General features: G+C 32.4%; 1 protein-coding gene across 6 annotated transcripts; it reads left to right on the top strand.

The window, feature by feature from the left end:
* Window positions 1-962: 962 nt before the first annotated feature.
* On the top strand, window positions 963-11657 carry LOC139516447 (neuropeptides B/W receptor type 2-like). Of its 6 annotated transcripts, none has more exons than XM_071306567.1 (3): window positions 963-1245; window positions 2541-2774; window positions 9515-11099. In XM_071306567.1, the coding sequence occupies exon 3, from the start codon at window positions 9545-9547 to the stop codon at window positions 10724-10726; it is 1182 nt and encodes a 393-aa protein (XP_071162668.1). In that variant the 5' UTR covers window positions 963-1245; window positions 2541-2774; window positions 9515-9544; the 3' UTR covers window positions 10727-11099. The 6 variants fall into 6 exon arrangements, 5 of the variants coding, with proteins under 5 accessions (XP_071162668.1, XP_071162672.1, XP_071162671.1 ...); XR_011662969.1 differs by lacking the exon at window positions 2541-2774 and adding an exon at window positions 11516-11657 and having other exon boundaries at window positions 1131-1245; window positions 9515-11281; XM_071306570.1 differs by having other exon boundaries at window positions 1182-1405; window positions 2325-2774.
* Window positions 11658-16870: the final 5213 nt, after the last annotated feature.

Below are 16870 nucleotides of genomic sequence, written 5' to 3'. Positions count from 1 at the left end.
ATATTTCACCATGAAGATGAGCATCTGGAGAGAAATGACTTGAAATGCAGTAGACAGTCCATGTACAGAGAGAGAAGAAAACGTATTGCTTTGCTAAATATTTGATATAAGATATGCCAAAAGAGAAGAAAATATAAGCTTTTGCTGATTATGTTTTGCTTTGCTCCCACCATCCGTATGGGCGGAAACTCTATCTACCGCAAGACGTACTAGTAATGGAGCAGAAGCATTCCACGGGGAATTATTATGAACTGTTTTATGTATTTCATCCTTCAATGTTTGTCTTTTTGGATAATGAAGTTAAGTAACAAGCTACTACATACCTTAAATTAGGAAGTACCCATGCAGCAGCAGTAAGAAGAAAGTGTGTTTCAGAAAAGGAAACATTTGCCGTGTAAACTGCCGTTTCCAAGTCCGAATAAAGGTTGAGGGAAGTCATTTTTCTTCTAATTGGCGCAATCGTATGATTTATTTTTGGCGCAAATGATACCATGTAATTTTAAAACAGGTGGCGCAAACGTAGCATTGGAGAAAAAAAGTTGTGGCGCAAAAGGACGCATTTTTGGCGCAAACGGATCTCTCCCGACCATTCTGGAGTTCTTGACAAGGTTGACGGATATGTTTGATTTTTGATACAACTTAGCTACAATTCGGTCCCGTTTTTTCTCGTTTATAAAGTTACCGAGTGCTATTTACAAGTGGAGTTTCTTGGCATTACGCAAGACGAAAAACATTTAGTAAAAAAGGATCTGCATACCTTTTCAGGGTACCTGAGTTTACCATCCCCCTATAAAGGTTCGTTTTGTTCAATCTTTTTTTATTTTTCTTTAGACCATAGTGTTATCTGTCTTTCGTCGTGTTATGTTAGACCGACCAAAAACAAAATTAAAATGACGGATAACTAAGATGTGTAAAAACCCAAATAACACTTATAAGAATTACGTACACTCATGTTGACCTGTATCGACTTTAAACTAGAGTACATTATAATTGAACCGATTAATTAAAATCAATTTCAATCAAAATAAAGAAGTTAACCTTTATCGAATGTCTCGACCGTGCATTTTTATGCAATGTTTTCTTTTTTTTTCCCTGTAGAAAAACAAACTAGGTCACACAAATCAAAGCGTGGATGTACGATGTCTTGCTCGCAAAGTATTTACGGAAATATAATATTCAACGTAGTATCCGGTGAATATTGTCAAAACATGGATTGACTTATCTCTCTAAACAAAGTAAACAGGGGTAAGTGGGGTAGTTTAAAATTTAGAAAATCTTCTGTACTTATGAATGAACTGAGGTATATAATCAACCTTTAAAACACGGTGAACGAAATATTAATTTCGATAAACAAATAAACTCTTGCAATAAGATTTCATTCTAACGGAAATCGGATGATACACGGGTTTATTTTTTTACTGTATACATGTATGTTCGTAATTAGTATATAAACAATGGACCTATCACGAAACAATTGTTTCCGGTCGCGCTATTATCCTTTAATAGATAACAATTCATTCATAATTCAAAAATACGCATTTACATGTTGACAATTTAAACCAGGACAAAGAACCTTACACAAACAATATTACAATTGGTCAAAATATTTCTATTCATAAACTTACAATACATGTCAAACTTATTAAAGACGTCAAAAATTGTAACGTATTATCTTACATTCATATCTCTATAACAAAACCTTGTGTGTAATGAACCGAGACTGGTTACATGTAGATGTATTAATAGATTATAAACAAATATGGTATATCTCATATTCAGGTTTGTCTTTATTTAATATGTTTAACTTCTTTACATTTTGCTCTTTCTATCTTCATAGTTTAGATTAAGATTAAACTTTTTCGAACGAAAAGAGGCCCTCCGAATGTAAAATATAACTTAAAGTATTAGATATAACTTAAGTCTAGTAATATCTTATGTTTTGGTCGAAAAGTTACACAAATTCAAAACCATGGTTGTTTCCAAATTTTGCTTTTTTAATATTTTAGGTACAATACTTATGAATTAAAATGAATAATATTTTAAATAAAAAAAAAACTGGTGACACTTTTGACATATACAGTACACAAGATAATTTAAGTACATAATACTTGTATAAGGTCCAAAGTACGCGTTGGTCGTCATTCGAAAGAACAGTGTAACCTAGCCCTTTAAAAAGAAATAAGATCGTCGAAATTCTCAGAAAAAATCGAAAGGGGGTGACAATATTTTCTAAGAATAAAAGAATGGGATACGTTTTTTTTATATAGTATTGTATTAACTAACCCATAACTACGGTAGCTAAATGCGTAGGTGATTAATAACAGGGTTTTGATTGTTGTTAAAATATTTTTTGGATTTCTTTTGTGTTACAATGTATTAAGTTTTTTTAATTAATTTGGTCTGACGAATCTGATCGCTAACTTTTCTTGGAATTGGTGCGGTTTAGGAGATATTAAAACAAGACGTAATTTAAGTATTGGCTTAAAACGATATAAAAAAATACAGTCAAATTTGAAAAATATATAATCAATGCCTTTCAGAATTTAGGGAACCAATCATCCGGTCGAGTGTGTATAGTCATTTTCTATCAATATAAGGGTTCGAAGATTGACGAAAGCCCCTGCAACTGGAAGAAGAATAAAAATTTGCAGTGTTGTAAATCTTACAGGAATAACAAGCGATGAGAAAAGAAACACACACAATAGCTGTTTATCATTATAAATACGAGCTACATGTAAATGTGTAGAGCTTCTATTTAGATATTTCTTTCTAAGGTAAGGTTTTCTATTACAATTTATCTAACTTCTTTTTTTCAAATTTGATATTAAACGATACATCCGGATTCGGTGTGTAACTAGAGGTCTTAATATTATGAAACCCTAAGTATGGCTTAGTGTTATCATAATAACTTTATATACAAATGACATAAAGAGACAAAGCATTTGTCGTTTTTAGTTCAAGAAAAAGATTCACTGGAAGCAGGAGAGTCATAAATTACTAAATTCGACCCAATATTTTAACAAAAGTGAAAAAAATATATGAAGTGCGACTTTATAAAGTTTTGCCTGACATAATTAAGGTAATAAGTTCATTTTGGTATTCTATTAACTGTTTTCCTTAACATAAATTTTATATGAATTTATTAATAAAAATAAAAAGGTCATGTTTTCTTATCTACAAGTGACACTAGTCTACATGTCTGGTTTGCTTGTTGTACCTCAAAGTATCAGTCCTTTACATGTTTTATTAAGGAATCGTTTGAAAGTAATTAAGTGTATTTGTGTTGCAACGAAATGAAATGACCTACATAAAACCGCCTCCCTCAGGCAATAGTTGACTTCTAATGAATTTGGCTTTTCTGTATAGGTCTAATTTGGTCAGTCGTATATTGTCAACCGTTGTTACGTACATTTGTATTTAAGCAGGCTTTTAAACTGTTCTGGTTTTAGCATTCCCGATGGCAAGAGCTTCAAACGCGCGAAATATAAAAATATGCATCCAATAACAACTAAACTGCATAATAAACACTTTCTGTAGTCTCTTTCTAAATATTTTTAAAACGAAGTGTTAATGGAAATTTTTTAATGTTGAGATATCAAAATTTTACAAATAAAGATATCTACTCGTCATCCATAATTTTGAAATATTTCCCAAACTTCAAATTATCCTAATAAAAAGCAGTGACTATAATAAATTAATGATATACACATAGTCGATTCCTGTATGCTTGTAGGCCAATTTTATTTGAATTGATCTATAAATCTGTTTTAGGATTACATGTAACCATGTTTCGTTAACAAAGAATATGATTTTCCAAAGTTAACATAAAACTAGCCACACGTGTAGATCTATAAATCTTACCCTATTAGCATTGACTAAATTACATAAAATAACGGGTAATTTGTCGGGGTTTCAAATAACTAACTTAAACCACTAATAAATCACACGTTACGGTAATTTGATTGAAAGTTCTAATGGATATCTACCAAAATTCACACAGAGCTATTCACCATAAACAATTAAATCCGGGGTAGACTTTTAGTCAGCAAAAAACTTTCAAAATTTTTGTGAACCCTTTCGATGAATGAATTATTTTAAGACCACAAAATTCACACCCTTGTAGTACATTTGGTTGTGTTAGATAACCATTTTCTTGCGATCGACAAACAATAAAGTTGGCCTTAAAAGTTTGTTTTTTGTCAAATATATACTCACCTTAAACGATTTCAATGAATTATTGAAATTCAAGAGACGCAATTTCGCTAATATAATAAAATTGAGATTAGAAATCAAGAATACGTCAAAAAGACAACCTCCCGAACAAAGAGCAGCAGAAAACAGCCAATGGAACACGTTTGAACAAGTGGAGGTCCTAAGTGCAGGTTTTAAATGCGCATTTTAAATAAAGTTATTTAAGTTTACGAGTAGACATTGCATCATCTGTTCGCTGTACCTAAACACTACGTTGACCTCTAATTAGTTGCCAATTTATAATTATACGTCATTTGGTTTCTGGTTGAAAGTTGACACATTGGCAATCATATCGCATCTTCTTATTTCCTGTGGCTAATTGCTGTAAATAGAAATAAACCGGTGAATATTCTATTATTAACAACAAAAAGAAACCAACCATATGATGCAATATATGATAAAAAATCACGACTTATTTCTATTTTATAAATAAAACGGAAACATTTACTTTTAACATCCTAAGTTTGATCATGCAGACTATATACACAAACTGGGGTTACGATCAAAATCGAAGCCGGCGTTTCCTTTCATTGAAACTGTTCTTTGATATCAAGATTTCCTTGAAATAGATAACAATTTCCATAATGATATGTTTAAAATTATATTTTCTATCGAGTTTTAAAAATGCTGCAATCGGCGGAACCTTCGGCTAAAAGACGTATATAAACATATAAAAATAAAAACACAATGTTTATTTCAAATTACATCGGATATAAATAGTAGAAGCAGTTTATAAATACAGCTTTTTGTGCTATTGGAGGGAGGTATTGGCCTGATACAGGTTTCCCCCATCACGACGGGGGGAAGAGTAGGATCATGCCAAATTTTTAAGTGGGAAAAATTGAATCGACCCAGTCCCCCCCCCCCTTTCTGGAAAAATTGACATGGGGAAAGAATGGCTATAGGACACCAGCCTTTATTTGAAATGCATGAAAATATTGTCGAAGCACGATTCCTTATATCGTGTAAAAAGATTTGAAAGATTTGGTCAAGCGACACTTAAGTGTACCCGAAACTAGAAATATACATTCCTCATATCATGAAGGGGAAAAGTTTTAAGGGTAGAGGTCCTCGTCGTTTAAATAAACTTCATTTCAAAATATTTCCCTGTGATTAGCAACAACTCACTGAAAACCCCCATGTGATCTTTCACAAAGCGAAGTTTTTGACCTTCGAAAATGATTCTCATTTCCAGGGGGATTCTAAGTTACCCGACCTTTCATCAACTTTAACAAGATAAATAAAGTGTTGTTTTCAAATTAGTTTAATCATATTTATTTATAGCGGATTGGGAAACAAGTTATTGCAACTTATATTAATCCCGTTCCTCGTTACAGGTACGAGTGCTGCCTTGTATAGCGGCACCAGCATACAATTTTTCGAAATCTACAAGGGTGTCTTTTAAGTGCAAAAGATATGGCTCTCTCTTAACACGGGACAGCCATTTATCGTCCCCTTCCGACGGACTATGGCCGTTTCTGAAGACCATACTCGCAAATGGTGTCGAGGGAGCCGAAAATTCGGTCACTGAATTTTTCTCACCGGAACGGTGATTGAACCAGGAACCTTTGTGTTAGTAGTCCGATGCCTAAACTCTCCTCTTCTCTTACAAATGCGTATATTACACCAAAACGTCATTCAATCGATCCTGTTCTCTGCATTTCAAATACACAAGTGGTTACAGTATCCCTTGTGAACTAAAATGGAAGATATCAGAAACCGACTTCTTTAATTACAAAGCTTTTATTTTTTTAACATGTTTAAGTGTCGAAGTATTTTAAGCATATTTTACTTATATCTTGAACATGAAGATTCTTCTCTTCAGTTGCATTCTAGTACAAAACTTTATGTACTTATATAAGTAGATTGTTTGCTTAAAAAATATCAGAATATTAATTTTTCTTATTTTGTATATACGCAGGAACATGACAGTTGTTTTCCATTAGTTTGATGTGTCTGAGCTTTTGATATTGTCATTTGATAAGGGACTTTCCCGGATTCCCCAGTTAAATTTTCATTTGAGTTCTGTATTTTTGATATTTTATTTTTGAAAGGGTATAAAAATGAAGAAAAACTTATCAGGTGTAAGCATATTTTTATGCATACAAGTGAGATTCACGAACATTATAAAATAATGTTTAAAATTTTACCGTAACTTTTTTTTTCGCTGAAATAATCAGTGGAAAATGAACTTTATATTCGAAATTTATCAACCTAATGTCTAATTATTAATTATACAGCCGAAGATTGTGGTAAAGTTTACAATTATATATCCATCTGTGGCTTCTAGATGTACACATATATGTTACTTTCTATATGAAAGAACCTAACATTATTTATATACGTATAAACAATTAAGAGTGTATAGGTTAAGCAGGTTAAGTACACAAAACATGTAATTCGAGCTTGTTATTAGCTGCTAGCGTTCTTTGATCCTGTTCAATGTATATTATTGTTTGTTTGTTCTTATGGTTTTGTTAAATCTATTACGATATTGCTACACAACTCGTTATTATTCCATGCGTCCGAAGCGCTTTTCTGAGTGAACATTCATTAGAAACGCTCAAAGCCAAACATTTGAAAGCCAAGGATGTACAAAATTACATATGTAACACTTTTCCCGTTTTTAATTTGTTTGAGAATTTGTATGCCCCACAGTCGGCATTAAGTGTTATCATTGAACGTCCTTCCGTCCGTCTTTCTGTCCATCCTACTTTCATTTCCGCACTTTTACTTAAACATATTATTTTGTTTCCGCAAACTTTTTTTTAGTTTAAATCGCTAACATTTTATGGCATTCATACGCAATGCTGAGAAACTAAGACTAGCAGAGTTCGAATTTCGTTTGCGAGTCTTTTACCGTTTTAGAGTTATGCCCCTTTTCAACTTGATGGATTGCAAAGCTTGAGCGGGAATTTTCGTGTCCTAGGATACATTCTTTTTATCTTATGTAACATTTGCATGTTAAGATTGAAAAATACACACACTCACGCAAACACTTTTTTGATCCCAGGGGCGGATCCAGCCATTTAAAAAAAGGGGGGGTCCAACTATATGCTCTCATTCAAATGCATTGATCGTCCAAAAAAAGGAGGCTCCAATCCCGGACCCCCTCCTCCCCTGGATCCGCCACTGGTTCCTGTCCTAGTAAGTCAGGAAACACGACAGTTATTGTCTAATTTTTATCTTAACTTTTATAGTCTTTTACAGAACTTGTAATTGATCGAGTATATGTGATTGTCTTTGATATATTTTTTGCATCTATTTTTCCCAAATCATAGTGATTTAAGGATGTTCGCTTGTCATAGGATTTTTGTCAGATTTTCGGAATCCACTCAGGTTTTATCCATTTGAATGCCTTAAAAAAAATTTGCCCATTGACCCCCATTTTTCTTTATTAATCTTTTATATGTATAATTATAAGTCATCTGTAAAAGTTTTATAAAATCCTTGTTATTTTTAAATAGTTTTTGAGAACTTTAAGTTCTCAATGATAAAGCAATGGAAAATCAAGAGAAAACATTTTCCCGCCAAAATTGCAGTGGCTAATATCTCGAAAACAAACGCATGACCTATATAATTTTTTTTTGCTTTTTTGGTTCCTTTATTAAACCTCTTTCAATATATACTAGTGGTAAGAAAAGCTTGTTATTTTGAAAATGAGTAGCGAACTTCCTTAAGGCTTGACATACAGTCTAGACATATAAATATTTTTGTTCTAGACGAAATGTCTTTTGGCTAGTTGTCCTGTCTCTTTAACGTATACACTGCATGCTGTTGTTATTCATATATATTTTAAAACTGTTCGACTGGTTAATTACTCTATACGCTAAGAATATTTTTTCAAAGGTTCTGTAATTAACAGCCGATACTTCGAAAAGATAAATCTGTAAAGAAACGTGTTGATTGCTTAATTGTTTACTTTCTGAAACTCAGTAGCTCTTAATATATGCACAAACTACAGTTCAACGTGTGCACGGACATTCGATGATTTTGAAATTAACACTTATACTAACACCGATACTTAAAACACGTACATCTGTACAGAAACGTGTTGGTTGTATGCTTGTTAACTCTGTGGTTCTTTTGAGCAGTTCGTTTGCACTCTGAAACTCATTGCACAAACTACAGTCCGTCCTTTGACCTATAATGGTTTACTTTTAGAAATTGTAACTTGGATGGAGAGTTGTCTCATCGGAACTCTTACCACATCTTCTTATAACAACAAACTACAGTTCAACGTGTGCACGGACATTCAATGATCCCATCTACTTGAATTATAGGTTCATTTATATGAGTGTCTCCAAGCCCAGGACATCCGAGATTGTCTGACGTTTGTCCGAATAGCAAAATAATGAATCAGAACACAATTATACAGGGACATCCATATATCAAAAGCAATGTAAACTTGTGAAGGGATAGAATGCACACTTCCTGTTTAGAAGTGACTAAAGTGTTTTACTTCATATAATACTGTGTTTCCTTTTTCCCGAGTATTATTCATTTTATTTTAGTCAGTGAAGTGTGTATCACTTACAATATCGTGCTTATAAATTTGTTGGATACTTATCAATATTTGTTACTGCCTTTTTTTAACGTAAGTATTCACATAAGATATGCAATTTAACAAATTTCAACATACTAATTATACGAAATTCCTAATGAATAAAGTAATTAATGTGTATTTTTAAATGCAAACTTAACGTTGTTTTATTTTTAACTTCCTATGTTACATAAACTGTCTTCTTGTTGTCAAGGAAACAAACTTAGTTTAACAATGACTACTTAAATGAATGAATATGAGAATTTTTATCTGATGCCATAATATTCCTTTGAACACATTTTATTGTGCTTGATTATGAAAAATGATGATGTTTCAATAACCATGGGAATAATTCTTTGCGTTTTCCTGCTTTTAAACAGGAAATTACTAATTCTGATTCCATTTAAAAATCTCATACTTTTGTGTTTGATTTTACCAATTCAACCAATGGTAAATAAAGTCATCTCCAAATCAATAAAGAAATGGTGAGGGCCTGTTTGGGGTTTACAGAAAGTCAGAACGGAGAATAATGGACAAAAAGTGCACAATAAAGAGAATGAAGAATAGAGAAAAATACGCAAAGAATATAGAGAATGAGGGTGCTAAAAATATAAAGAATAGAAAAAAGTAAAAAAAAAAAAAAACAATGAAAGAGACACAACAATCTAGACCCTCACATATGCAACATGTTACTGATGTCATTACTATGTATCTTTTCAGAGTGAGGATGAATAACCCTTAGCAAGAAATATGAATTTCGATATGAATAGTTCTTTAGACAGTAATTCCACTATAACAACTCCGGATGAGGTGGGAACATGTCGAATCTCAAACTGGTTGATAGCTAAAGCAGAGAACGATAAACAGCCATTAATTTCTGTGATATGTGCCATTGGTGTTCTGCTACTAACTGGTATGATTGGCAATGGATTAGTGATATATGTTTACTCTCGGAAGCCAAAAACAACAACAAACCGTATTTTTATTTTAGCTTTAGCAATTTTAGATTTTTTAAGCTGTACAGTTGTAATACCATTTGAAATCTATGATTTGGGGCACACGTTTACATTCACACGGACGATTTTATGTAAACTTGCTCGATTTAGTGAATTTATGTTAATATTAGGAGCAGGATTTACATTAGTGGCGATTTCAATAGACCGATATGTACATTTATGTCGTTATAAATCTCGTTTGCTTCTAACAGCTAGCCGTGCCAAGAAAGTCTGTGGATTTTGCGTGTTCCTTGGTTTATGTTTTGCCGTACCTCTATTGAGCTTTGCTGGACTTGAAAAAATACCGTTGTATGTCAATGAAACAAACGTGACAGCATGTGGTTGTACAACATTTAAAGACCCAAATGCAAAAAGCGGGAAAATTTACACCTACTTACTGATGTCTGTTTTTCTATCAGCTCTGATTACAATGTTAGTTTCTTATTGTTTTATTGGTGCGACCTTATATGGACGGCGTCAAGGAAAAACAAGGAATGGTTTAACATTTATAACTAATACCGAAGAAACAAAACGTCTGCATAAAACTAAAGCGTTCCCGGAAATGAGGAAAAAGGAGAGTTTTGCCATTGGAAAGTCGACGTCATTTAGTTTAAATGGGTCAACTTTTATTTTTTTAACAGTGACTGTTGTGTTTGTGATAGGATTTGTACCACATTTAAGTGTACGTGTCTTCCGCTTTCTCCACCTCGCTTTCAATGACGATACCTCGATGGATTTATTGTATAATTTCTTAGTTCGATCATATTTGATAAACAGTGTCTCTAATCCGTTTATATATAGTATTATACACAAGAGATTTAGGGATGAACTGTTGAAAACTATAAAATCTATTATTTGTTGTAAAAGGAAATCATCATTATCAAAATCACAAAGGTCAAGAACCAACTCGACAAACAATGAAACTTCATTCACATAATAATCTTCTTTATTTACATTGATTCATAATTGCATAAATAAATTTGTATTTTTTCACGTTTTGTAACTGCGGAAAATCTTCTACTATTTAGCACACTCAGCTGACCACTGACTGTCAATACAAAATCAGAAGATGACTGCAAATGTGACGACTATCCACCAAAGATCAAAGGAAAAGGATGTAAACTACTAACAGATTACCTGGTTTTCATACTATGTTTATGTTTCTTATAAAAACGTATCTACTATGTAAATGTTTATCTGAATCATTCTAGGTGATAATTATTATTTTATTCTACAGTGTCACAGAATACCCGAAACATATGGTGTTTTTATAATTATAAAGCATAAATAAATCCAGTATGCTCCAATCACATATACCTTGATTATTGCTATTTTCCAATCCGGATTAGTTCTGAAATAACGCAGCTTTTCATGACATCTCAAACCAGTCACGTGCAACTAACTATTTAAGTGTCAGACCACCAAATGAAAATCCCCATCTATTCATTCAAATTATGCCATTTTTCACAGCTTTTTTAATACTTGACCTTTAGTTTAACTTCATAGAAACCAAGTATTTCCTGATTGTACATGTATAACATTTATTCATGCCAATTTTCAACACATTTACAGTCTTCTAAGAAAAAAATGCCTTTCGAATGAAAGTACTACCAAAAAAATCCATGGTTTTCTGGATACTGTAACAATTAAAACAATATGAAATGTTTTTAATTTTTGCTTTCTTAAATTGTGACCCGCCATGACATTTGCAGGCTTATGGAGGTAGAACGTCATTGTTAGAAACATTATAAACTTATTGACCTTTGTTTTCACAACATTTTACCCCAAGAAGCTTTCAAATTAATTGGGGTTTTTTCCGGATTGGACGTAATAGGTATAAGGTCTTTTGGGGGCATTATAGGATAAAAGCTGCGTAACTGATTATCAATCTTCCTGGGAAAATGAACATTGTCAAGTCTAAAAATAACATAACTATCATAAACTTCCTTTTACTCTAACTGCCGTTATTAAAAGAGAATTCAGAAGACGGAATTCAAAGGATATGACACATACCAAGCGATTAAAAAGCTAAATAACAGGTGAAATGACATGCAATGATTGATTGTAAGCCAAGACGTTATTTATTCACTCATAACATACAATAACTAGAACAAATGGGTAATTTGAATAAATCTGCAAAATGGAGATTAGGACTAGGAACTTAGCTCTACAACTTACCTCCTCGACTTCCTGAATTATTTCCTATCTGCTTATTGGAAAAAATTTGAGCTTGCATTAATTATAAATTGCGTACATTCTCCAATGCGACTATGCCATGTTTTTTGTACTTAATTTCATATGCTTTTTTATTTGTATCCAAAAAAGCCACCATCTGGTCTGGTTTATTAATATATATAGTACGTTCTTGTTTGAATCTTCAGTTATTCGTCGTATCAAGTTTAAACGGATGGGCTCATATCGAAATTTATTTCATCCCGCCGCCTCTTATGCAAATGCCTTCTACAACTCAGGAACACTTTCAGAAGTTATGTTCAGTTATTCATTTATAGTTTTGCCGGGAATTTGATATTGGTAATGGCTCTTTGGTACGCTTATTTACATTTATGCAGAACCTTTTTTCTAGATTGTAGGCGATTTAAAGAATGGCATGTTGCATAAACACATACCGAATGTTGTCTATTGCTAAAAGCGTTGTGTTGGTTATAGATTTCAAAGCGTCTGTAAATCGCATTTCCAGAGAATCACTTTTGAAATAATGTTGTGTATGTTATCAACCGAATAGTTATCAAAGGTACCAGGATTATAATTTAGTACGCCAGACGCGCGTTTCGTCTACATAATACTTATCAGTGACGCTCATATCAAGATAGTGTAAAAGCCAAACAAGTACAAAGTTGAAGAGCATTGAGGATACAAAATTCTAAAAAGTTGTGCCAAATGCGGCTAAGGTAATCTATTCCTGGGATAAGGAAATCCTTAGTTTTTCGAAAAATTCAAAGTTTTGTAAACAGGACATTTATAAAAATGACCACATATTTGATATTCATGTCAACAGCGAAGTGCTGACTACTGGGCTGGTGATAACACCCGGGGATGAAACGTCCACCGGCAGTGTCATCGACCCAGTGGTGTAAATAGTTATCAAAGGTACCAGGATTATAATTTAGTATGCCAGACGCGCCTTTCGTCTACATAAGACTCATCCTAACACATTTAAATAGGAAAGGCGATCAATGATTATGACCGACCGGGTATGTCAGAATTGTTGGTCATTTACATACTCATGGTACAGCTGCAAAATTCATTTCACATGATTTATTTTAACAGATGAAATCAACTTGCTACTAGTATATAAATTGCATGCGTCCGAAGCCTTTTTCTGGATTTATTTTTCATCAGGAACGCTCAAAGTCAAATATTTAAAAGTCAAGGATTGATAAGAACCAAAAACAATTAAAGAGCTACATCATCAAAAATAACCAAAAAAATAGCAAATCCATGTAAGGTCAACTTTGCATGAGGGAGATGAGATCTTAGTTTATTTATAATTTAAAAATTTATGAACGGGCAATTCAAGAAGGATTGTTATAAATGAAGTCAGTACCGCAGTCCTGATTACTTAGCTGGTGAGACCCTCGGGAACTACTGTATAACAATAATGAACTATACGTTTATTCCCCACCTACGATAGTAGAGGGGCATTATGTTTTCTGGTCTGGGAGTCCAAACGTCCGTCCGTTCGTTCGTCCGTCTGTCCCGCTTCAGGTTAAAGTTTTTAGTCAAGGTAGTTTTTGATGAAGTTAAAGTCCAATCGACTTCAAACTTAGTACACATGTTCCCTATGATATAATCTTTCTAATTTTGATGCCAAATTAGAGTTTTTACCCCAATTTCACGGTCCATTGAACATAAAAAATGATAGTGCGAGTGTACTGGGGACACATTCTTGTTTCTTTTATTTTACACAAAAGCTTTAATAATCATTCGAAGTATTCATAAAGATTATATTCACCGCATAATCCTGACTTTTTGGCATCAAGTATTAAGCTTCAATCCTTGGGATAAACATATTGAATACATTGTTAAATGTAACATTCTAGTAACTATATTTTTCCAAGAATGTTTAAGTCACCGTTATCCCTACATTGAAGGCAATTATTTAATAATCAGTGACCTATGCATACATGTTGCACATGTAATGATTGATTAGTTCCGAATTTGAGGTTCATGCTGAAGACAAAATCATAATTTCATGTCAGTATAAAACAAATGACCATTAAATAAAAACAAGGGTTTTTTTTTTTGTGTCATTTTCAAATGATTTTATCTTTAATTTTACCAAAAAAGATACACCTACGCACATTAAAAAATTTATATGTTATCTTAAATTGTGAAACAAAACAACGAAAAGTATTTAATAAAAGGAAGTTTCCTACACAAAATAAAAATTTGGCCAACATATAAAATTGAGAATGGAAATTGGGAATGTGTCATTACATTGTTTTTATTCATTGTTAAGGTAGCACAATACAAAGATTTCATACCTCCAATTCCCCAGTTTTAAAATGCTGTAAATTTCTTTATAATGCTTGAAAATTTATAAAAGTGGTATCAATGGATAGCTAACAGAATACCCTTTCATATCAATGCAATGTTACTTTTATACAACAATTCTGTAATTAATTTTAATGATAACTGTTTCTACAAAATTTTACAAGAACTTTCACTTTCAATTGAATTTAGCTTCTTCATGGACCCCCCGAGAGGGTTGATTATGTGTTGTTCCTTGAGCCATTATCTACAAAAGGGTGTCTCAGATTTTGGATAGACCGTAAAGATCAAATTTTACACCTAATTATACATTATCTACTTTTATGTGGTAGGGATGTTTACACTAATTACAAATTTATGAGAGAATGGTATACGATAGCGATTATTTGAGACACCCTCGCTAGCTCCTCTTCGTTAATTAAGATAAAGTTAAAATTTCTTGTGTAGCTATAGAGATGAAAGAGCTAAATTCATGCATATGAGCTGACCATGATTTTGTCATAAATTGCATGATAATTGATTACATAATGATTGCAGAACAAAAATATTGCATTCATTTAAAAGATTAATCTTTTATCTATCTATATATACCTCTTATTAATTTATATGCAATTTTAAGAAAGTAAGAGCATTTTAGAAGTTGGAGATTGGATGTAAAAATATATTTGTATTGTGCTACATTAAAGTTCGTACTATTATCTTATTTTTTCCCCTTTGGTATCTTGTAGTACATTCAACATCATGTCACATATCTTTATTTCTATATCTATACTTTTTTTTACTAAAATTATCAATTTGACCATATAGAAATTGTTTATAATTGCATCAAAGTTAACCAATTTACTTAAACCCTAACTAGAGGGTATGACCAGCCTTTTAGTCTGCTCACCTGTGTTGACATAAATTGAAATTGTGTGCGGAAGTAATAGATTAGTTTAGGTGTTATATGCACAACAATTTCTAATTGTGGGTCCTCAATGCTCAACAACGTCGTTCTTAATTTGACCTTTTAACTTTTTTTTTAAATTTTACTATGGATTCTTTTGCACAAAAATTATAAAATTATAGACAGTTGCTTCATACGATTAATTTTCAAATGGATTTTTTTTTAAATAAGACCATGGTGTCATCTGTGCTGTCGATTGTCCTGTCGAACTAGATTTGGAACTTATTACATCAAACGCTTCCTTAACATCAGACACTTTCTTACAATAATAAGATGTCATCCATTAGAACCATATTAATAAATACGATGACAATTGAGCAAAAAGTAAATTATCAAAGATACCGAACTTTGAGGAAAATAATTAATATTATATAGTAAGCTTATTTACAGTCCTTCGGCGCTCTGGTCCTTATCTAGAAAATCTTGAATATATTCATTTCTGCAACTATAAGAATAAACACATCTAATGCCGAATATTTTCATACTTCCAGCTATTCATATCATCAAGTCGCATGTCATGAAAATTCCTAGTTGTGTCATTCAAGTCTTCTTCGGTCTTATATTTGTTAATAAAATTAAACCACTGCCCTTTGTTAGAGGACATTTGTTCGCTCAAAAGATGCTCAACTACGTCTAGTACTTAATATGTTTGTTCCAAGTCAAGTGTTTGTAATCAAGTTGGTTGCTGTCTCTCATTTTTGTTTTTTGTTAAATGGGCACTAGATACGAGATAAGTGAAATGATGAAATAGAATTTCGTTTTTAGCAACCAAATTTTGTCAAAATAAGCATAGAAACATTGCTGATGAAGTATTCACGTGAAAGTGAATAGTTTGACCTTGTTGAATCCATATATATGTGTCCTTCAATTTATCATATTCGTAAGAGATTGGTTACACATGTATAAATCGTGTTCAGCCATAAAAGAGAAAAGAATATCGACATTAAAAGTGAATCAAAGGTGTACCATTTCGTTGACTGATTCGATCCACAAAAAAATCATTCTTATACAGGTAAAAATGACAATTAACTTATCTTTTAACATATAACATGAAATCAAACAGACGTTTAAAAATCATATTGCACGAGGAATTTATCTATTTATATCTAGAGTTATGTTTATATCGGGCTATGTGACCGTCGGGAGTCTTCGGAGGTCAACTGGATAGGTTATAGAATGCTCATAGACTAAATAATGCACACAGAGTTCTGATATACACCATCTAGTACATGCATTGTTAACTGTTTTTTTCTGACTTATTGTAATTCGAATATTCGTCTACTTATGTTATAAATTAAATATTAGAATTTAAGTCAAATCAGTGAAGAATAATTTGACAGCTAGTGTTCTTTTAATTAGTTAAGCACACATCAATCTGTAAGTTTTCTTGCTAAACAACGCACTAAAGGATCAAATATTTTTAACATTTCATTATTAAATTCTAGTCGCGTCTAGTATCATTGGCGTCTATCTTTGTTGCATTTCAGTGTCTCTGTTGTTCTGTTTATTTCCCTCGGTTTTAGTTTGGAACCCGGATTTGTTTTTACTCAATCGATTTATGACTTTTAAACAGCGATATACTACTGTTGCCTTTATTTATACAGTAATTCACAGTTACAAGTA

This window comes from Mytilus edulis, chromosome 3 (assembly GCF_963676685.1).
Source record: "Mytilus edulis chromosome 3, xbMytEdul2.2, whole genome shotgun sequence".
Classification (NCBI taxonomy): Eukaryota; Metazoa; Mollusca; class Bivalvia; order Mytilida; family Mytilidae; genus Mytilus; species Mytilus edulis.
Note: the sequence above shows the minus strand (reverse complement) of the source record. Positions and strands in the feature narration are given on the sequence as shown.